Genomic DNA, 24,143 nt, shown 5'->3' with positions numbered 1-24,143 from the left:
TCCGAAGCTCATGAATGCCCCCAGTTTCTTTATCCATTACCTACACTGCAAACCCATGCTCGCCCATGAATATTGTTTCAACCTAATTTCCTTTAATTAAATGTTTATTCTGCCTTGCAATTGTTCTTCTCATTTGGCACTTAAGTACACAGTTATGATCCAGGCTCAAAATATTTACTTCCTGAAATTATCCTAGATTTAGAGCCAATTAATTAAAACTGAGGGATGGGATTTACAGATTAAAAAAAAAACACTTTCCCTAATTCATCCCACTACAAAGCAACACATATTAGCTCAAATAAATTTTATTTTTATGCCTCCGAATATATCCAAGTTGTCGTGATTTTTTTTTAATGAGGCAGATGATTCAAAATTCTTTTACTGATAATGAATTGATATGAAACTGAATTTGAATTTACTTAGTTGCAACTTCACTTCTCACTTTAAACAACTCTTTCTCAGTGATTGTCAGTACATAAAAAGCCCCTTTGCTTATAAACAACGCAGCTCTAATACATAACAGGGCCTTGCTTATTCTTACTTGATGCCACGCTTTTGCACATACATGAATAACACTAAAAATATATTTACGCACTTAGTGGAAACAGCCATACAAGAGTAACTGTAGGATTCCCTTTATATGAAATTCTAGAAAATGCAAACTACAACGTCTACCTGAAGATGGCAAGTTGGGTAGGGTTGGAAGAGAGAGAATACAAACGGGGCAAGGAAGCACCAGGGAAAATGGGCAGAGGGAGTGGTTTCCTCTGTGGAAGAAACATTCTTTTTTTTTTTTAAACATCTTTATTGGAGTATAATTGCTTTTAATTGCTGTATAACAAAGTGAATCAGCTATATGTGTACTTATATCCCCACATCCCCTCCCTCTTGCGTCTCCCTCCCGCCCTCCCTATCCCACCCCTCTAGGTGGTCACAAAGCACCAAGCTGATCTCCCTGTGCTATGTGGCTGCTTCCTACTAGCTATCTATTTCACATTTGGTAGTGTATATATGTCAATGCCACTCTCTCACTTCCTCCCAGCTTACCCTTCCCCCTCCCCGTGTCCTTAAGTCCATTCTCTATGTCTCTGTCTTTATTCCTGTCTCGCCCCTAGGGTCTTCAGAACCTTTTTTTTTTTTTAGATTCCATATATATATGTGTTAGCATACGGTATTTGTTTTTCTTTCTGACTTACTTCACTCTGTATGATAGATTCTAGGTGCATCCACCTCACTACAAATAATTTAATTTTGTTTCTTTTTATGGCTGAGTAATATTCCATTATATATATGTGCCACATCTTCTTTATCCATTCATCTGTTGATGGACACTTAGGTTGTTTCCATGTCCTGGCTATTGTAAATAGTGCTGCAATGAACATTGTGGTGCATGACTCTTTTTGAGTTACGGTTTTCTCAGGGTATATGCCCAGTAGTTGGATTGCTGGGTCGTATGGTAGTTCTATTTTTAGTTTTTTAAGGAACCTCCATATTGTTCTCCATAGTGGCTGTATCAATTTACATTCCCACCAACAGTGTAGGAGGGTTCCCTTTTCTTGTGGAAGAAACATTCTTAATGAATTCTTCTCTATGGAAAACTCTGGAAAGTAGATTTACCATTACTAGATTCATAATCTTGAGTAAGCGTCTTAGTCTCTGCTGGCCTGTTTCATCTTTGGTAAAATAAGAATGATGATACCTACCCTCTAAGGCATATTGAATGACATAATCTGTTTTAAGCTCTTAGGGCTGTGCCTGACATACAGGTGTTTTGTAAGTGTTCTTTTCTATGCCACTTCCCTCCTCTGTTCCCAGCACTGGCTAATAATTTGTGAAGTCCAGTGCAACATGGAAATGAGGGCTCCCTTGTTCAAAAATTATTAAGAATTTCAAGACAGCAACAGAAGAACATTAAATCAAGTGAGGGGCCCTTCTAAGTGCAGAGCTACAAAGCCAGCCTGGCTCGCTCCCCTATGGTTGCAAGGTTCCATTTGTCTATTCTTCTACTAAATTTAAAGTCACTCTTCAGTTTGACAATTGACAGGGAAATAAATTCAATTAAAGAGGGCTTATGTGTGTTGTTTTTCAATGCTGGTTCACTTTTAGTCAAGCTGTTGTTAGTGACCCTAGGGCTCTTATAAAGGAACTGTTTTAATCTGCCATGGAATTTCCCTGGTTTGTATCATTCTCAACATGGAGGAATTGAAACAAAATACCTTAGTTGTCTACAAGTAATTGGACCCTTGATGATAGCCAAAGAGGCACTTAATTCAAAAGTACTTTATCTAGACTTAGCAAATAGCAATCGCAAAGAAAGCAGGATAGCTTTAAATTGGTGTCTTAGATCCCATACTGGAGAGTTTGAAGGAACTGGTCCAGATGTCTAAGAGTAAAATACCCAGAGAGGAAGACCTGGTCTCCAAACCACCAAGCCCCAGCTCTGCCTGTTATTCCTTCTTTATGGATGCATCAGCATGTCCTTTAATGGGTTTCTCAAAGTTTTCACAACCTATTTATGAAAGAATCCTGTAAAAAAAATCAAAATAATTGTGTGAATATATATATATATTCATTCACACACACGCGCACAGAAATTTCCAATTTTTCTGTTGGAAGAAACACACACAGGCACAAAAGGCATCTTAACAGAAAGCAAAGAGAATGAACATTTATTGAGCACCTTCTAACCTTCCATGTCCCAGGTGTTTTATATTCATTGGAATATTAAAGCGTATGTTAGTTTTCATTCGTTCATTTAATCCCAATACACTCAAGACCTTTTTTTTTTTTTAAAAAAAAACAGTGGAGAAACAGGTTCAGAGCAGTTATTTAACCTGCCCAAAGTCACAGTTAGCAAGTTGGAGGGTCTGGATTGAGAATTTTACCCGACTCGAAAGCTCATGTATCAAAATCCTATTCAGTTTAAATGATTAAAAATTCAGAGGTCCAATCTGTCACAGTATCTTTGAATCAAACACCAAACAAACAAAATGCAAACTTTAACATACTTGCTAATCATATTAGTTTACATGGTCGCCTTGCTGTCACCATAATTTCCATCCTTTCCCCCAACTCCATCAGCATAAATCATTCAGCGTCTAAGGGTTAGCAATTCTGCTAACAGTTATCAGGAGAACAGGCTGGCTTCTAAGTAAAGATAAACAGTTAAAATCTGTGGTGTGGGACTCACTCCGAAGACCTTAAGAAAAAAATGAGCTGTTTGGTAAGGCAATCTCTCATTCACTGCTGGGCGGGAGGGAACCCCCGCACGCTGGTCTGGAGGATTCCCAGCCGGCGAGTCCTTCGGAGCAGCCCGCGGGTCGGCGCAGACTGCGCAGGCGCCAGCCCGGAGCGGCTTCCCTGGAGACCGGGCGGAAGCGGTCGGAAGCTGCCCTGCGGTTGGCCGCTGGGGCGGGACGCAGAAGCAGGGGGTGGAGCCTGAAGAAGAAGGCGACTAAGACGAGGAAGAGGACGCGGCTCTGGGCATGGAGCGGGTCGAGGCGTGCACAGCCGGCAGCTCGCCGGGTGCGCTGGAGCCTGAGGAGCCCGGCGGCCTCCCTTGGTGTAAATGAGCAGCGCGGGGCGGGAGGACTCCCGGGGCAGTGGCGGCGGCTGTTGGGCTGCGACCGTCCCGCCCGGCTCGGGTCCTTTCGTCTTCCGGGCTCCGCTGAGAGAGCTGCCCTTCGCTGCCCGGTGTTTTGAGGCCAAGATCCCGAGAGGGATTTTTTTGACCAGTAGGAGTAGGGTGGGCGCGTCAGTTGGTTAATCGAGGTTGCATTTGTAAACAGCCCAGTGAAAGCGGAAGAGTCCCCGGCCGCCTAAAGGTTGCAGTAGCGGGGGAACTTGTCGACCGTTTGGCAAAGGTTGGGGCCCCGGCTCAGCGCAGACGGGAAGGGACGGCGCAGCTCGGAACCGGGGACGAGGCACGTCTGCAGTGGCCGCCTCTCCGGTGACCCATTTCCAGCCTCTGGACCCTACTTTGCAGCGCGCCAATCCCCGAGCCTGGGGCCAAGGCTCTCCTTCCCTGCTTCCTAGACCCCCGCCCCCTTTTTAAAAAGCTTAAATTTTGTAATAATTTTAGATTTACAGAGAGATGCACAGATAGCTTTTCCTAACTTTAATATCTTACATCACCGTGATACATTTGTCAAAACTAAGAAAATAACATTGGCATACTATTAATGAAAGGACAAGCTTTATTCAGATTTTACCAGTTTTTTTCCACTTAATTTTTTTCTGTTCCGGGCTCCAAACCAGAAAACCACATTGCATTTAGCCTGCCTTGTTTTTAACTGGTGTTAAGAGCTGGAATCTCCTCTGTCTTATCCCTCTGCCCCTTCCCTCAAGACATGAACCACTTTTAAAATCCAGGAAATATTTACTCTGTCTTGCAATTTAGCAAGTATTCATTGGTAGTCTATTATATGCCAGGCTCTGTTTTAGGTATTGGGTATTCAGCATTGAACCAGCTAATCTTGATCTCATATGGGAGCTAGATGTAGTCCATCGGGACCCATAGGTTCTGTCTTTGTATTTCAGATTATTTTTTTAATTTAAGGACATGCCACTTAGAATACTTTTTAAGTTGGTTGAAAGATCAGTGTTTAAACTCTTCTGCCCCTTGCAACTTTCTCTAAATTTTCCCATAAACTTCCAAGTCCTAGGATTACCTCTTGCAATCTTCCATTATTGATAAATTTTTTTCCTTAAATGTATTACTATCCTGAGAAAAACATAGTATGCAAAGAAATAGTAAGTAAACAGGACTGAAGACTCTACTGTGGGTGGAGTTTCTCTCATGTCTTTGTAATTTTTAGATGCTTTGACACATGTGATAAATCCAGGAAAAAAACTTTAAAAATCACTCTGCGTTCTTCTTTCTCAGTTGCCGTGTTTTAAGGGGCTGGCAGTTGCTCAGAGGCGATAAGCTGCCTGAACGTATTTTTATGTTTCTTTGCATATTGTGCCACAGTCCATGATCAAGTGGTGCCAGCAGGAAGTTCTTCATCTAGAGTCATAGTACACGTGGATCTGGATTGCTTTTACGCACAAGTAGAAATGATCTCACATCCAGAACTAAAGGGCAAACCTTTAGGTAATTCTGGAGTTTTATACTATTTTCTTTGTATAATAGGATTCGTTATTTATTATGTTTCTTATATTATGATTTATTAACCATATTAATGTTGGAAGCAGTTCTGTGATGCTTTATAGACAGTAATCTTTGCTTCACTACAGGTGTAAACTTTATAATCGTTTAATAAATGGTGAATGTGATACAAGTAGTATAGTTAACCAAACGGATGAACAGAGAGACCATGATAAACTTTTAGTCTTTTTCTCAATGTTTGAAATTTTACAACCGTCTTATCTCAAGAACAATCTCTTTTATTAATTTTAATGGAAGTTGTCATCTATTCTCTCACTTTTGAAATTAACTCTTGAGTTGTGTAACATTCGACAAAATAGTTGGATTTTGAACAGAACCCAAAATGTTAAGGCATACAGTACAAATTTTCCATAAAATCATAAGTATCTTTAAAAGGCAAAGAGAAATTTTACATTGGGGATCTAAGTACTATTACGTTGGCTTTTTAAAAAAAACTTTCTTTTTTTTATTATATCTTAAATTGGGAAAGTAATTTAAATTTCTAAAAATTTATTTTATGCATGTAGTAAGGATTTATCTTTTAGTAAAAGCATAAAGAGCAATTTTGGTTCACATGCCGCTTCCCTCTGGTGTCTATTTTGGTTTTGATAAGTCCCCAGTTCAACTCAGCCTAGTTGATTTACTAAGGAACAGAGGGATGACTGATGTCTAGTTTTTGGTATGCCAAGGTCAGTCTAGGATCTTTAAAATTAAGGGTGTCAAGGAGTTAGGATTAGGGGACCTCAATTTTCTTCTGAAGGCATTTCTAACTAGTAGCATGGTAACAAGATGTTCTGTAAGTAATGATTAGTAAAAAGGTATTGTGTAATTAAGATGCCGGAATGAATGATTACCAGGAAGTGAGGGATATAATGCTGAAAGTTTCTAGGAGAAAGCAGCATAGTCTTCCATTTGTACTCATATGAGTACTTAACTTGGGCTGGTGACATAATGGTGAGTCCATTAATCCTGCATTAAAAGACTACTTTTTTAGTTAAGGAATTTACTAATCTGATTTTTTACATAGATCACTGGTGAATCATAAATTATTACTTTTGACCCAGTGCTTCTATTTTTGGGCATAATCTGGTATATCAAAAATATACGAAATAATGTTTCTTTGCCTTGTTTATAGTATCAACACTTTAGAAACAAAATGTCTTACATTAGGGGAATGGACATAACCTTTTTTTCCCCATCTACATATTTGTGTTTTACATATTTTAGATGAACATTACTTTAATAGTGTTAAACAAGTAGTCAACTTGTGTAAAGAGAAAAGCAAATAATTTTAGCAATTTTAAGCTACCGGAAAACTAGAATTTTTAAACAGTCTGTAGATGATCATAACTTAATCATTTTGATAAGGAGGGGGCTCATAATGCCACCTCACTATAATCTTTTCTGAAGATTACTATGAAGAACAGTTCAATAATTAGAACACTGATTGGGGGAGATCCCTAGTAATTGCTGTAGATTGGCACTTGTAACAGAACATTGCTTTATATTCATTGGAAAGTTACTCAGAAGACAAGTTAGGTTTTCTAGCAGCAACATGTAGTTAATTGTACTCAGTTATTTTCATCTGCTTTATTTTTTGGTAAAACATGGCCTGGAGTTATATATAAAGTTATATAGAGTTAATTCTTTGGTTTTGTATTGTTTGAAAAAAATCCTCAAAGGATTTTATTTGTATCTTTTTGCAGAATTCATAGAATTGCTCGTTCGTGCTAATTTTTGTTAAATTGTACTTCATAGAGCTTTGATGAATGGAGGCTGTATTTTTTAACTGAGAGCTTTTTATTCTTATCAAAACAGATGGTATTACAACTATAATATGGAATAAGTAAATTATATTTTAATTTTAATATTTAATCCTCATAAAATATTTATTTTTCTCATAAAATATTTATTTCTTATAGGGGTTCAGCAGAAATATTTGGTGGTTACCTGCAACTATGAAGCTAGGGAACTTGGAGTTAAGAAACTTATGAATGTCAGAGATGCAAAAGAAAAGTGTCCACAGCTAGTATTAGTTAATGGAGAAGATTTGACTCGTTACAGAGAGATATCATATAAGGTTACAGGTACGTTACAGGTACAGATTATGGGCAATATAATTTCAGTATTAATTTTTATATAGGATGCCTGTTAACTACATGAATCTTTTGATAAATGTAAAATGCATAAGTCAGTTTCCTTTTATTTTGGGGCTTTCCCATTAAAAAAAAATTTATATGAGAATGACTTAATATATTATGAGTAATGGTGACAAAAATGTATAGTTGGAAGGAATTTGAACTCTGTCACGCTGATGTTTACATAAATATGAGAAAATGTAAAAAAATTTTTAAATGAGAAAATGGGAGAAGATAAACCAAAAAGAACCAGGTATTTTTAATTATAAGTTTAAATGCCAAGTTTAAATAAACTATGAAGAAATATGCTGTACTCTAATGCACTAATGGGAGTTGAGAGAGGCTTCTGTAATGTTTGATTAACATAATTAAAAACCAATTTGTTAGGAAGTATTAGCAAAGATAAGGAGTATATTTTTTTCTTAGATTTTATGTATATATTAAATATTTCAGTGTAGATAAACTCCCCCTTACTAAGGTTTGGGTTTGAATCTTAGTGTTTTAGTAAATTACAGGAAAAATGAAACCATGTGTTGTACTGGCATATGGCAAATATATACAGTTTTAAAATGTATAAGGATCAGCTTTTTATTTATCTTGTTTGCTATTGTTTTAGTAAATTTTTTTTTTTTTTTTTTTTTTTTTTTGTGGTACGCGGGCCTCTCACTGTTGTGGCCTCTCCCGTTGCGGAGCACAGGTTCCAGACGCGCAGGCTCAGCGGCCATGGCTCACGGGCCCAGCCGCTCTGCGGCATGTGGGATCTTCCCGGACCGGGGCACGAACCCGTGTCCCCTGCATCGGCAGGCGGACTCTCAAGCACTGTGCCACCAGGGAAGCCCTGCTATTGTTTTTGTTTACTTGTTCTTTGGTTATTTGTAGCAGTTTTCAGATGAAAGCATTAAATATAATATCCAAGAGCTCTTAGGAATTAACAAGAAAAAGAAACTTAAGAAAAATGGACAAAGGATATGAATAGGCAATTAACAAAAAGAGCAAATTCAACAATGTGGAAAAAGAATGCTCAAATTCATTCGTACTAAAAATAAGAATGTGAGAAAAAGTAGAAACAAAGTATTACAGCCTTTTCAAGAAAGCAATCTAGAAACATGTTTTGAAATTAAAGATACCTATTATGTTCTTTAACCCAATAATACCACTGCTGGGGATTTATCTAATTGAACTAAAATAATGTATATGTACAAAAACGTTTCTTGTAGCATGGTTCATAATTGCTAAAAATATGGAATGAAAACAATTGCTCACCAGGGTGAGAATGGCTAAATAAACTAAGACTTCTCTATGATAGAATATTATATGGCTATTAAAAAGAATGAATTGGTGCTGTACTGTTTGACTCATAGAGATATGCCTTGTTGAGTGAGTAGAAGGCAAGATGCAAAAACCAGTATCAGGTTTTTCCATATGTGTAAAACAATGACCCAAACCCCTTCCGCCACATATGTGTGTATGTCTGTGTGTGAATAGACAATGTGCACAATTATGTGTGTGTATCTGAATACTCAGAAGTTAATTTTTACTGTACATAGAAGAGGTGATATAACACAGACAGTGTGCATCTTGCCTTTGTTCTTGGTGATCTTTCATCTCATTCATATAGCTCTTCCTCATTCTTTTTAGTGCCTGCACAGTATCCTGTTGTATTTTGTCCCAAACTTATTTAACCATTCCTTTACTGATATGAAGACAGTATGTCCCACTTTATGCCCATTGTCCCTACGTAATTATTAATAGCACCTCCTTTTATTCAAAAGAAATCTTGTAAATTATGTGGCTTCCCTGATAGTGAGGGATTATTTCTGTTACCAACTTTTTGCTCTTACAAATATATGCTTCAGTAGACATTTTCATACAGAAATTTTCACATACTTTCATGAAGATATCCTTAAAGTAAGTTCCTAAAGTTTAATTGCTAGATCAAAGATAATTTGCATTAGAAATACTGCTATATGTTGCACTTGAGGTTGTCCCAACATATTGCTAGTATGTATGACAGTATTAGATATTCATAAAGATTTTGCCTATAGGCAGAAAAAATAGTAAATCATTGTTTTGATTTGCATTTCTCTATAAGTAAGTGTGAGCATTTTTTCATGTATTTTTGGTCATTTATATATGTTTTCTGTGAATGGCCTTTTCACTTGGGCCCGTTTTTATTTAGATTGCTCCTCTCTTTTCTGATTGGTTTGTGTCATTGTTTGGGGAAGTTAAGGAAATTAGCCCTTTGATGGCCATGTGTTATAAATATATTTCCAATTTGTGTTTCATCTTTTTTACTTTTCCAGTTTGTGTTTTGTCTGACATTATGTTGTCAGACTTATCAGACTTTCTCTTATGATTTCTGTGCCACTGCAACTCTTCACAGTGAAAACATCTACTGGAAATTCAATGAGTAAATCTCAGTTTTTTTGCTGATTCTTAACTTATAAAGTAGTATCTTGAAAGAATTAAAAATGCACTAATATAATAACAATAAATATTCTAAGTATGATTTATGCATCGATAAAATGTTATTTTGTTAATTTTTTCCATGGTATTTTCTGAGTTGAAATAGGAACATAGCCTAACAGTCCTATACTGAATTTATTTCAGTATTATTTATAATGTATAACCTTATTGTTTATTTCATATTTTTATTCTACAGTATTACATTTTTGTCTGGACAGTTTTTTCTCTATTTATAACTCCTCTCTTTGGCCTTGTGTAATCATATGTTTAATAAATGCCTCTTGTTTATGGAGTTGACAAGTTGACAGCAAAGAAGAGGTTAACTTCAGGAATGGATAAGTGATTTATTCCTATGACCTAGTAATAGAACCAATATAATCAATCAATATTCAGCAATCCACCAGCTTTGTGCATGATTCGGTACTTAATTTGCTTTTCTCCTTAGCACTTCACTTGTTCTTTGTTTTTTATATAGTATTGTTTTGATAAACTTTTATTTTCTACCTGTTACTGCTGGACATCAGGTATATACTTTTGGGGAAGAAAAGCAGAAATTGATGAGGGAAATTCAAAAGAATCCTTTTATATGGTCAGACACATTGTCAGTTTTTCCTCAGAGTAGATATATGGTTTTCTCTAGGTAGGTTGAAAGTGATTTTTGGTGGTCACCAGATCACACTGTTGTCTTTATTAATTGTTTTCTCCTGCTGTTGTCAGTGTTGGCATCAATAAAACAGAGCTTTCATATTATAGGACTTTAAGAACCTATGCATTTTTATATAAGAGGCTAATAACTTGTTTTCTGCCATCCAGCTGGTATCATAGGTGATTCAGAGAGAAGTGAAAATTCTTCGTAATGATTTCAAATTATTAGTTTTAATCCTAAAAATGAGAATTGATAAGTCTTTCTGAACTTATTTCAAATCCTGGTTCAGCTCAATTTAGTAAACATTTGAGTTATGGACTAGGCATTCTGTTAGAGGCTGGGCATTCAAATACATGTAAGTCATGGTCCATCTCTGCCCTTAAGGAATGTGCTGGAGGGTGACTAATCAAAAAGTATTGCATTGTAGTATATTTTGAAAATTAAGTAACTTTTCTCTTTGGATTAGTATTAACTGGAAATTTTAAATTTTATTTTGTTTTGCCTTTTTAAAATTCTTATGAAAAACATAGCTAGAATATATTATTATTTGTTTTTACTTTTCTAAGCAGACTATAATTTATTCTTTGACCTACTGCTTCAAGATCATAATTAACTATAAGCATTGATGTTTAATGTACTACAGATAGAGAAATTATACGTATAGGAGATTGAGAAATTTATTGCTATGAGCATCTGCCCAGGAAATGTTATTTTTGGACTTATTTTGTTGGAAAATATTGCCTTTACTCAGAATGTGGTACAGAAAAAAAAATCCCAGTTAACTGAGGACTTTATTAAAGATATTATGGGACTGTGAATATATGTAAAACCTTTAACAACATATTTTGTTATTTTTTTAAGCATAAAAGAGTTAAATCTATTCTAGTTACAACTTCAGTTACATCTGTGCTCCAATGTTATTTTAATTTAGAGTTGTTGGAAGAATTTAGTCCAGTTGTTGAGAGACTCGGATTTGATGAAAATTTTGTGGATCTAACAGAAATGGTTGAGAAGAGACTAGAGCAGCTTCAAAGTGATGAACCCTCAGCACTGACTGTGTCGGGTCATGTATACGGTAATCAGCGTAAGTGGGTTCTTATTCATTCAATTTAGTAACTAAAAGTATCTACATTTCTTAATGTTCAGTCAGTTCAGAGAGTCGATTATGTCTTTCTGAAAGTATTCTGGCTTCTGTTGGATATATTAGCCATATTTCAGCAGTCTAAGATGATTAAAATCAGGTATTGCTATTCCATATTAAATAGGCAGAAAATCGTATTTTGATGACATGTAGCTCAGTGCTTTGTGCACTTTTCATTTCTCTGACACAGTCCTGTATTACGGTTTTTATTTTATTTTATTTTTTAATTTTTTGGCTGCATTGCATCTTCGTTGCTGTGCGCAGGCTTTCTCTATTTGTGGTGAGTGGGGCTACTCTTTGTTGTGGTGCGCAGGCTTCTCATTGTGGTGGCTTCTCTTGTTGCGGAGCACGGGCTCTAGGTGCCTAGGCTTCAGTAGTTGTGGCACGCGGGCTCAGTAGTTGTAGCTTGCGGGCTCTAGAGTGCAGGCTCAGTAGTTGTGGTGCACGGGCTTAGTTGCTCTGTGGTCTGTGGGATCTTCCTGGAGCGGGGATTGAACCCGTGTTCCCTGCATTGGCAGGCGGATTCTTAACCACTGCGCCACTGGGGAAGTCCCTGTGTTATCGTTTTTAAAGAGGATGACACTTTAGGTCATCCTTAAGTTACAGGAGTTGGCTTTTTAGTAGTTTTTGATTTTCTTAAAACCATTTTTAAGCAAAATTTTAGGTAGACTAAATTTGCCTTTGCTGCCTCTTTGCTTGTTCACTTCTATTCTCCCAAGGCATCAAGACCCTCCCAAGTTAGCTCTTGTGGAAGCTTGTCCAGGCCTACCTGCCATATTTTGCAAGCTCATATTTAATCAGTTCAGATAATCTTTGCCAACTCTTAGCAAGAAAACAGAATGGTTCCTCTCCTTTGCGTATTAAAGTATGAATGACTGATGGTATTTCCAGGGGTATTTGCATTTGAAAATAAGCTGCAATCAACTCTACTGAATATCTAATTAGGCTTTCAAACATCTTGTGACTGCTGGTGACTTCCAAATCATACCACGTAGAAGGCAAGCTGCTTTTCTCTAAGACCTGTCCTGACATACTTGCTCATAGGTCTCAGCCAGCACGTGCTTTCTCTTATTCCCCTTTTTTGAGTGCTGGTGGATCAATCTCCAGTCATTATCCACCTCCCTGATATTAAAGGAGAAAAGAAGTAGAGCTACCATTCGTTTTAGAAGAAGATATGAAGCTTTCATGTGTCTTTTGTACCTGTGCTCTTTTGTCACTTACGAGGTCTGGGTAGCAAGAAGGTTCCAAATGTGTTTCTGTATAATTTTTAAAGCAAACTTAGATTCTATTTGTTAGAACATATTACAGAGAGCTAGGTCTTGTATCCTAAAATATCTAATTCTTCATGAATTCTTCTTTCTCCTCCACGTAAGATTGTGTTAAAAAATTTTTTTAAACCTACAGAAAAGTTGACAGAATGGTACAGTGAGAACAGTCATTATGCCCTTCCTTGTAGATACTCCCATTGTTATCATTTTGCCACATTTGCTTTATCTTGCTGTTTATTGATTGGTTGATACATTGTTGAGCCATTATTACAGACATCATAACACTTGAAATGTAAATACTCCTAAGGATAAGGACTGTCTCATATAACTCTAATGTCATTTTCACACCTAAGAAAATTTGTTTCTATATAATTTCCCTATACTTTTAATAAAAGATCTCTTAAACTGTATACAGATCCAAAATTGTTTTTAATAGCACATACCACTAGTGTGTAAAGTTTAGATTCAGATCTTTAAAGCTGTAATGTTAGCTTTATCATTAATGTAACACTTTTACTTTTATGCTTACTTCCAGATAAACGTGAGTAAAAGTTCTAGTAATGTCTGTCGGAATTTTTTATGAGATCAATTTTCGTAATCTGTTAATCATTCAGCACTCCCATTATGCATTTGCTGTCACAGGCCTTGGAATTCACTTGTGATAGTTACTTTACAGAATTCCTGTGAAGGACAAGAGAGATTAGTTAAGTGTGTAGCAGTATGGTGGTGTAGCAGTATGGTGGTAGGGAAGGGGGGTTGGATATAGATTAAACCCTTTATCTTTTTAAAACTCATTTGTTAAAAAGAAAATGAAAATTTGTGATGGTGACTTTTAACAACATTGGCTGTTTTTATAGCTATAAACCTGCATGACATCTTGCACATCAGACTACTTATTGGATCTCAGATTGCAGCTGAGATGAGGGAAGCCATGTATAATCAGTTGGGTCTCACAGGCTGTGCTGGAGTGGCTTCTAATAAATTATTGGCAAAATTAGTGTCTGGCATCTTTAAACCAAATCAGCAAACACTCTTACTACCTGAAAGTTCTCAAGATCTCATTCATAGTTTGAACCACATAAAGGAAATGCCTGGTAAGACAAATATATTTGAAAAATATATATTGGTTTTATTGTATTTCTTTAAGTTTAAAAATTACAGCTACGTGTAATTAATTCTTAAAGCCTGTGTACTTGGCTCTTGGTGAAAACCAAAAAACCTGACGTTTTCTGGAGGGAATCTATATTAGGAATCTATATATATGAAAGTATTTTCCTAGTTTTACCTACTTTTGTATAGTTTGAACATGATCATGAAAGTTATAACCTGGAAACATATGGTCCTTTATCACAGCATTAAATTTTTTCCTGTGATAAAGTATGACTGAGTTTTAGTGCAAGAACTTTGTCATAGGAGTTTCGCTAATGAGAAGATTCGTTTGTTTGCTTTCTGGCTCGAAGTTGTATTTGGGATGGTTCCTACCTCCAGATATAAATGTGTGGTATTGTGTATAGAAATCAGTCAAGTTAGCTAATAATTAGCAAATGGTAATGCATTTTAATTGCTCTGGTGACAGTCTTTCTTTACATGGATAATAACTATGATTCTTCAATACTTCCACATTGTTATGTAACAGGTGGTAAAAATTTCATTTTATCAATATCAAGACAGCATTTATTGGTTGTCTCCTTATTCGTTATATTATACTATGGTTGTTAGGTTTTCAAGGTGGTTCATAACTCAGAGGTCTTGAGCAGAACAACAACCTAATTTTTAATAAAGTTTGATCTTAGCAAAATACCAATTATGGTATCAAAAGACATGGTTGATATCTTTATAATACTTTAATTAGCTAATTTTAAAGAGAAAAACTATTGGAACACCGTATGCATCTCTTTTTGCTTAGGTATTGGCTATAAAACTACCAAACGTCTGGAAGCACTGGGTATCAGTAGTGTGCGTGATCTTCAAACCTTTTCATCCAAAATATTAGAAAAGGAATTAGGAATTTCAGTTGCTCAGCGTATCCAGAAGCTCAGTTTTGGAGAGGATAACTCTCCTGTGACCCCCTCAGGACCTCCTCAGGTACGTGGCGATGATGTTCATTTTAACTGAATACTGGTTGTCACATTATTTGAGGTAAAGATTTCTAGTTTTACTACTGTGTTCTTACTATTCTAATTTGCTTTTTAGGTTAGTACATGATCCCTTTCCTATGAGAAGGCTATTTATTATAGTAGATTAATAAATAGCCTTAAATTGAATCTAAGAATTAGTATTTAAGTCTCAAGTTAGCCACTGTGATTGAATACTACTTAATTTTAATAGCCTATATTGTATACAGTAGGCAAAATATTTTAATTTTTAAAAATCTTGTTTTCAGAGTAGTCTAATGGTTTAGGAAATGGAGAAAGGTATAATCACCCAGATAACATTGATGAATTTTTTTCCTGACGGATAATAATATATACATTATCCCAGTTAATCTTCACAGTGAATCTTCCAGGTAGTTAGTACTATTGTTCATACCTTTTCCCCCTCCCTTACTCCCTCTTCCTCCCATTATTTTTTTAAGGTGAAGATACTGTACTTTAGAAAGGTTAAATAACTTGCCCAAGGTTAAACTCAGATTCAAGTCCTAGGAGATTAAGAGCCTCACTGTACTCATACAATAAAGCGTGGCATTGGTACTAGAGCTTTGTAATTTTCTTGACTTCCAGTACACTTTCTAGTGGAGTACAATAACTTGCAGATAAAAAGATTTAATATAAAAGTGAACTAAATGGCTCAAACTAAGTACATGAGGTAAGTTAGTAAAGAATGTGTTGAATACCTATTTAACATATACACTGATAATTGGATATGTTTATTTGGGTTTTTATTAATCCTTATTTGTGCTTCTTTGGTAGTCCTTTAGTGAGGAAGATTCATTTAAAAAATGTTCATCAGAAGTTGAAGCTAAAAATAAGATTGAAGAACTACTTGCTAGTCTTTTGAACAGGTGATTTTTCCATTTTGCCATATCATCTTATAGATTCTGTGTATAGTACATGGAAAGAATACTTGATGTTCTATCTTGGAACTTACCGATTAACTGGAGACTAAACATGCAAAGATAGATCATTATAAAGTAACAGATGTTTTTAACTAAATTTAATTCATCTACTTGCATTGGTCTTAATTTTAGTAACATTGTGGTTTACTGTGGATCTTAAGCTGCTGATCATTAACCTAAGGGAGTTTTATAGGTATCTCTAGAATCACGGCACCTATAAACTTTGTGATGATTGAGGATAGGAAATTGATGGAGAAAGCAGAAGAACCCTTTTATCTCCTGTGCCTCGGACCATGTGAAAGAAAATGGAGTCAGATGAAGGAATAGCTTAATGGGATTATGTGTGAGCAGTGAGAGTGATTGTGGGTATGTGCAGGGTTACTGACCTATAAATACATGAAGAGTGTCAATTGGGGTTATGAGTATACAAATAGTATTGCATAAGCTGAACAAGACATTTAGTTTTCTGATGCTCCTTTGCCATCATATATCTATTTCTCAGTACTCCATTTCTTTTCCTCCCATTTCTTTGATTTCTGAAAGTGGGGTGTCAGGGATCTAACAGTTTTGGGTAGGTGTGCTTCTGTAATGATGCTAGGATGGCTAATGTGATGAGAGAAAATGGTTTTTGGATGACTGTAACTCTCAGAAAACTGATAAAGTGATATTTCCTTCAACTTTGCAGTCATGCAACATGCATTGCAATCCCATGTCTTGAGCAGGGCCGCGCAGCTCATCATTTGCTGCGTGCAACTGGCTGGGTATATGACCCAGCTTCAGTGATATGACTCAGGCTGAGCCTGTGACTATGCTAGTGAAACTGGGTTATCTGCTTTGTTTCAGCTAAATATAAGACTACTGTGAAATGCCTGGTCACTGGAAAAAGTTGTGCACATAGAGAAACCACAAGAAGTATACATTTTATAGGTTCTCTTATTTGAAGCATCAACCCAGAAATGAGTCTAGGTGCTCTAAACCTGTGAAATAACTATTAACCATTTCTCCTTATTTCTGCTTGGCATTCCCTTTTCTACATAGTGGCCCCTTATATCAGTGACTGAGTTGTATAATGCCATCTAAGTAACTGGCAAAAAAAAGAGTTGTGCGTGTGTGTGAATGTTCTCAAGCATATGATGATTGATACTCTAGATATGCAAGAGGTATAAAATCATACATCTAGGCACTGGCCCATTAGTCCATTCTCTGGGCATTGGTCTTAAGATTGCTTAGAGTATAACCTTTTTCTAGTATGTCTTAATTAGTTATAGGAACCAAATTACACTCTTTGAGTTGCATATTAACTTAATAGAACTGGAAGATGTTTAAACTAGTAACATGTTTACAGGCACCATTTAAGATATTATCTTAATAAAGCAGCAGTCAAGAAGTTCTGTGATAAAGCAATAAGAAAAAAATTGTTTACTACAAAAATCCGAATTTTCTAATTCAAAATCAATTTGAGTATGTTTAATAATACTTGTATTTTATGTTTGCGACACATATAGAAAGGAAAATGTTATTCTTTGATGACATTTATTTTCTCTAGTAATTAGATTTTCTACTTTATAAGCAGATTTTCCATGTCATTAAAAGTTTTGTTTTCAACACTAAAACCAAGATTATTTGGATGGAACACTTTTTAAGATGCATGGACAAGTACTTACCTTCCTAAATATAGTATATAATTAACCTTTCACATTATTTCTCTAAAGCCATATAATGGTGATATTACTGACTCCCTTGGATCTATCTGAGGAGTGCTTTTTAACAGAAATAATCTCATTAAAATTTTTTTTCTTTTTGTAATCTTATTTTTTTTACATGTGTAAAAAATTGTCATTTTTTATATATTTGCTTCTGTCAGTAAATGATTCTCTGTTTCTTAAATTTCCTGCTGATTTTAATATGTTGCTTTTAGTTATGTTTTGGATTTGGATTGTAAAATGGCTTGTTATTATTATATCTTATCTCTTTTCTTTTTCTGATAGCACTCAATTCTGCATGAGGCCTGAGAGCCTTATTTAAGTTTCAGAGCTTTATTATGTAGACTTTGTGAAGTTTGCTTGGACTATTCAGGGACCTTTATTGCCTACTGCCTAATTATCAACTGTATTTATAATTGTTACAGTTACTAAATCTGGCACCTTTAGGTAAATGAGGTATATTGGACCATTAAAAAAACTTTAGATAATACTTTTTCTAATTCCTTGTTTCCTCTTTCTCTTTATTTTTAGAGTCTGCCAAGATGGAAGGAAGCCACATACAATAAGATTAATAATCCGTCGGTATTCATCTGAGAAGCACTATAGCCGTGAGAGTCGTCAGTGCGCAATTCCATCCCACATAATTCAGAAGTTAGGGATAGGTAATGGACTAATTTTCTGATAATTTAATTGGCAGGTCGAACTCTTAAAAAAACAAACTTTGAGTTAGAAATATGATCCAAAGATGGGTAGTCTTCACAGGGAGTTAGTGAACTATTAAATACTTTTATTCTATATGAAATTTTCACTAGAAAACTTTGTTTTTTTTAATAGATATTAAAAGTAAAGACTCAGTTAGGAATGATTCCCAACTCCAGAGAAAACAAAACTCTGGTAATTAATTATATAGCACGAGATAACTTCTTTATGGGCATTTAGATTGTTTCCAATTTTTGACCGTTACGAAAAATGGTGCTGTGAACATTTGTGTGCAAGTCATTGGGCAAGTATATGCTTTTTTTCATCTTGGGTAGATTACAAGGAGTGGAATTCCTGGGTTGTATGGTAAAGTTGAACTCTAAACTGACACATTTTTTTTCAAAGTGAGTATAACAATGTAGATTCTCACCAACAAAGTATAGAGGGTTCCAGTGTTTTCATATTCTCACTGACATTTAGTACTGTCATTTTCTTTTATTATACTCATTCTCATGACTGTGTAATGGTATTTCATTGTTTTGTTTTTTCTTCTTATATGGATAGTGCTTTTGATATCATCTAAAAATTCTTGGCCTAACCCAAAGGTCATAGATATTTCCTCTTATGTTTTCTTTCAGAAATTTTATAGTTTTAAGATTTCTACTTAGATCCACTTTGAATTAATTTTTATGTGTTGTGTAAAGTAAGAGTCTTAGTTCCTTCTTTTCCATGTGGGTATCCAGTTGTTCACAGAATTTGTTGAAAAGAATGTTCTTTCCTCTTTGAATTGCCATAGCACCATTGTCAAAAACTAATTGACCATAAATGTAAGGGTTTATTTTTGACCTCCTTATTCCATTGATCTATATGTTTATCCTTATACCAGTTCTACCCTGCCTTGATACTTTGTTGTAAGTTTTGAAATTAGGTAGTGTAAGTTCTCTAGCTTTGTTCTTTTATGAATAAGAATTTGATTTCTCTATTTGTTATAAGTTTATTCTGATTTTCTATTCATTTTGGGTCAGTTTTGGTCATTTGTATCTTCTAGGAATGTATGCATTTCATCCAAGCTGTCTAATTTGTTGTCATGAAGTTGTTAATATTCCCTTATAATCCTAATTTTTGTAGGGTCTATAGTGATGTCCTCTCTTTCATTCTTGATTTTGGTAATTTGTGTATTCTTTTTTTTTTTTTTCCCCTTGGTCATTCTAGCAAAGGTTTCTCAGTTTTGTTAATCTTTTCCAAGATTCAACTTTTGGTGTCATTGATTTCTCAGTTGTCTTTCTACTTTCTATTTCATTTATTTCTGCTCTGATCTTTGTTATTTCCTTCTTTCTGCTTGCTTTAGGTTTAATTTGCCTTTCCACTCCTGGTTTCTTAAGATGGAAGTTTACATTATTTATTTTATACTTACCTTCTTTTCTAATAATTCAAGTTTAAAGTTATACATTTCCTTCTAAGCAGTGCTTTAGCTGCATTCCATAAATTTTGTTGTGTTTCTTTTTCATTAACGCTAAAGTAGTTTCTAATACCCATTGTGATTTCCTCCTTGACCCTTAAACTTATTTAGAAATTTGCTGTTTAATTTCCAAATATTTGATTATTTTTCAAATTTCTTTTTGTTGATTTCCATTTTGATTTTAGTTGATCAGAGAACATGCTTAAAGTAACTTCAACCTTTTTACATATATTGTGCCTTATTTTGTTGCCTAGCACATGGTCTACCCTGGAGAATGTTCCATTTGCATTTGAAAAGAAGAGTTGAGCAACACTATCAAACCATTCTACTTAACTAAAATTTATGGACTACTTCTCCAAAATAGCATTTTTGAATGACAGTTTGTCTGGATATATAATCCTTTACTGGTTTCTTTCTATACTTTGAATATAGTATTCCATTGCTTTCTGGTTTTCATTATTTTTGATGAGGAGGCAGCTGTTAATAGCTTAATCAGGAGAGATTCCTGTTAATAGTTCCAATCAAGAGAGAATAACCACACAGAAATTTGAACAGGGAAAGTTTCAAAGAATTACTAAATTATGATGGGGAGTGACTATAAAGATATAAAGATACTCTAAGAGGTACCCGAGGGCTAAGGAAAAGTATCTAAGGAAGGGCAAACTTGGAAAAGAGAATCCTCTTACCCCTCAAGGAGAAGGTGTGGTTGCAGAACACTGAATAGTAGAGAAATCCTTTGAGTTACCTGGCCCAGAGCTGTTCCATAGTTATTGGGCAAAGAGAATACCACGCTCTGATCTACAGATGAGCTGAGGCTGATTGGTGGGTGCACAGGAGGTGTTGGGATGTTGGGAGTTTGCTCACTGGCAGGGCAGCGCATGAGCTGGGGTATGCAGGTGTCCATGTTGAGAGGGCTTCTGTTAACAATCCTCCAGGATGTGGGCAAGCTGAGACTGGTAGGTGTTTATGCTGAAGGAATCTTCATTCTTCTGCTAGTGCAAAGGTGGAGGGTATGGTGCCTGCATAGGAAGAGCTGGAGGAAACAACCTTCTGTGGCATATGCAAGTCAAGCCTATTAGGTGGGTATGCAGGAAGAGTCAGGGTGCTGTTTATGGCACAGGCCTGGTATGTGCAGTGTTTGAGTTGCTAGTGCCATGGTAACATGGTCACTAGGCTTAGACTGGGGCTGGAGGTTGCTGAGGGACTGAGCGTTCCACACACACGTGGTATGGCACAGCACTATTGGATAGTTCCACACATATGTACTGCACACAGACCATGTTACGGGAGCAAGAAAAGGTAAATGACAGTACATCGGAACCAGGAAGAGAAACACCCTTTCTCCTTTAATGGTCCTCCAGTTCTCTCTACTGACAAAACTTAACAGTTGAGTTCAATGTAAAAAAAATTTTAGAGTCCAACGCATTATCACACAGCAGTTACTGAAGGGTGATTTGTAGCTGAGAGGCAATAAATTGTTACCAGGCACAATTGTATTGTTGTTCTCCTTTATGTGATGAGTTAGTTACCTCTCTGTCTTTTTCAGCAGTTTGACCATGGTATATCTAAGTGGTTTTGTGTGTGTGTGTGTGTGTGTGTGTGTGTGTTTATCCTACTTGGGATTTATCGAGATTCTTAATTCTGTAGACTAAATTTTTAAATGAAATATGGGGAGTTTGGGGCTCTTATTTCTTCAAATATTCTCTCTTCTTTTTCTTTCCTTCTGGGACTCTCATTGCACATATGATGGTATGCTTGATAATAATGTCCTATAGGTGTGTGCAATTCTATTCATTTTTCTTCAGACTTTTTTTCTTCTTTATCAGATTAGATAATTTCTTTTGAGCTGTATTCAAGTTCTCTGATTCATCTGTCACCTCAAAACTGTTGTTACACATCTAGTGATTCTGTTGTTGTTTTGGTTACTATACTTTATAACTCTAGAATTTCCATTTGTTTTGTTTTGTTTCTATGTTGGATCCTGTTTCTTTATTGAGACTCCCTCTGTTTTGGTAGTGGTTATTATATCTTACTTTAATTCCTTAAAATGATCTTCTTTAATTCTTTGAAAATATCTATAATCGCAACTTTAAAGTCTTTGCTAAATTGAACTTAAAGTCAGTTTCTATTGACTGCTTTTTCTGCCTGAGTAAGAATCACATTCCTGGTTTTTTTTTTTTTTTGTATGTATTGTAATGTTTTGTTGAAAATTGGACTAGATAATGTATTCTAGAAACTCTGGATTTGGATTTTTTTTTCCCTGTAGGCTTTTTTCTCCTTTTCTTTCTTTGTAACCTGTCTGGACTTAAGCTGCAGGATCTACCTGCCCTGTGATGTGTTGCCCCTGATCTCTCTGCTTAACTTTTTTTCTTCTTTTTAATTTAAATTTAAATTTTTAATTTCGTCTTCTTAGGAGATTACCCTGTGTCTGCATAGTTTGGTGGTTAGACAATAATTGGTCAAAGGTTTGCTCAAATACTACAGCCTGGAAGGCTTTCATTTTCTGTCAGCAGACAAGTGCTTGGGTTGGAGAGCACTTTCAAAATTTAGGCCTTTTTCAAATCTGCCTTGGCCTTTATTTTCGGCTCGTCCCTCTTGCACCTCCCCTGGTATACTTGCTGCCATTCTGGTGAGAGACATATGGAAAGCTTGGCTCCTCTCTGTGTGTGCAGCTCTCAGTCAGTTGGGGTTGTGAGGAGAGCTTATCTAGTCCCTCTGTGGTTCTCTCATTTCCAGATCTCCTGGTTAAACTTATGGCTGGTCCTCTGATCTTTCACTCATCCCAACCACAGTTGCCACCCCAGGCTCAAGAGCTATGTGATTTCCTTTGTTTCCTACCAAGTTTGTTCATTTTTCTGGCAACACTGCTGGGTGTGGGCTTTTGCCCTCTACCTCAAATCAGGTCAGTCCTTTCTGGCAGCAAAGTTCTGGCTTTCACAGCCAGCCTCATCCTGGTAAAACTACTATACAAACTGCACTGTGTAAATGGGGATACAAGCAACTCCAACCAATAAGGCTGCTGTCCCCACTTCATTACCTAAGTTCCAGCAGCTTTTCATAAATCAGTGCTTCTCACTTTATTGGCCTTTGGTTCATTCCAGAATCTCAGAATGATTATTTTTGACCATTTTGTTCAGTTTTATTTTAACTTTATGGGGAGATTTTCTGACCTCATCATTCTCCCATAACTAAAAGTTCCATATTTCAAATCTTCTGAAAACTTTAACTCATTTGGCAGTTGGTGTTAGTGTTGAGATGTCCCAGTTCAGTAAATAATGTCAAGATGTCCCGATGATATCTATTTAGGATTTTAACTTCTTAATCTAAGCAATATAAATTAGATTAAGCTCTTAATATCAATTATGATATAATGTGTTTAGATATTGTCTTCTTAAAACGTTTTATTTAGGAAACTATGATGTGATGACCCCAATGGTTGATGTACTTATGAAACTTTTTCGAAATATGGTGAATGTGAAGATGCCATTTCATCTTACCCTTTTAAGTGTGTGCTTCTGCAACCTTAAAGCCCTAAATACTGCTAAGAAAGGGACTATTGATTATTATTTAACACCATCATTATCAACAACTTCACGCTCTGGCAAGCACAGTTTTGTAAGTACACTGTTACTGGATTTGTATGGTTAAATTTAGAGGTATAAATTTGTGTTTAACTGATATAATTTAGAGATTCTTTTGGGTGATATGATTTGAATGACTTACTTGTAATAGTGCCTTTCATATTATGGTTTCTAGCCTTAAGTATACTGTACTGTGACCTAAGAATAAAACATAAACATCGCTGGATAAAAGGGAAAACCTTGATAGAGGTTCTCTGTTTTGGAACTGTTAAAACATTTTATAACAGTATATAGGAATATGATGATTAGCTCACATGAAAATATTTTCAAATACTGGAAATCTAATCTTGTTGTCAATTTATACATAAGCTACCAGCGACGCCCCCCCAAATGTCTTTGTTCAAATATTTAAATTTTCTTGGTTTTGAAATTACATAAAATTCTGGTAGCAATATTGATAGAATATGACTCCTCATTTTACAACTGTAGAAATTAAGAGTGTGGCAATAGAGAGGCAGAGGCTAGTCATATTTTCACATGACTAAAAGAAAATGCAAACTTTTGTTTACCAAAAGCTTTAAAAAATAATCATCTTTTACTAAATTGTTTATGCCTACAATTAACTCTTAATTTTATTTTATTTATTTATCTATAAATTTTATTTATTATTTATTTTTGGCTGCATTGGGTCTTCGTTGCTCCACATGGGCTTTCTCTAGTTGTAGCGAGCGGGGGTTGCTCTTTGTTGCGGTGCGTGGGCTTCTCATTGCAGTGGCTCCTCTTGTTGCAGAGCACGGGCTCTAGGTGCGTGGGCTTCAGTAGTTGTGGCACATGGGCT

General features: G+C 35.7%; 1 protein-coding gene across 2 annotated transcripts in view; it reads left to right on the top strand.

The window, feature by feature from the left end:
- Positions 1-3,453: 3,453 nt before the first annotated feature.
- POLI (DNA polymerase iota) overlaps positions 3,454-24,143 on the top strand; it is a 35,036-nt gene continuing 14,346 nt past the window's right edge. The window contains exons 1-9 of one of the 2 annotated variants that reach the window (XM_029231814.1): positions 3,454-3,564; positions 4,973-5,095; positions 7,072-7,236; positions 11,331-11,483; positions 13,666-13,902; positions 14,715-14,893; positions 15,718-15,809; positions 18,098-18,228; positions 23,134-23,339. In XM_029231814.1, the coding sequence (XP_029087647.1) occupies positions 3,486-3,564; positions 4,973-5,095; positions 7,072-7,236; positions 11,331-11,483; positions 13,666-13,902; positions 14,715-14,893; positions 15,718-15,809; positions 18,098-18,228; positions 23,134-23,339 (1,365 nt within the window). In that variant the 5' untranslated portion in view covers positions 3,454-3,485. The remainder of the gene's footprint in view (positions 3,565-4,972; positions 5,096-7,071; positions 7,237-11,330; positions 11,484-13,665; positions 13,903-14,714; positions 14,894-15,717; positions 15,810-18,097; positions 18,229-23,133; positions 23,340-24,143) is intronic. The other variant, XM_029231806.1, reaches the window with a different exon arrangement.

The sequence above is a fragment of the Monodon monoceros genome, unplaced genomic scaffold (genome assembly GCF_005190385.1).
Source record: "Monodon monoceros isolate NGI ecotype Baffin Bay Population unplaced genomic scaffold, NGI_Narwhal_1 Super_Scaffold_1, whole genome shotgun sequence".
Lineage (NCBI taxonomy): Eukaryota > Metazoa > Chordata > Mammalia > Artiodactyla > Monodontidae > Monodon > Monodon monoceros.
The sequence above is the reverse complement of the archived record's forward strand: the minus strand, read 5'-3'. Positions and strand labels throughout refer to the sequence as shown.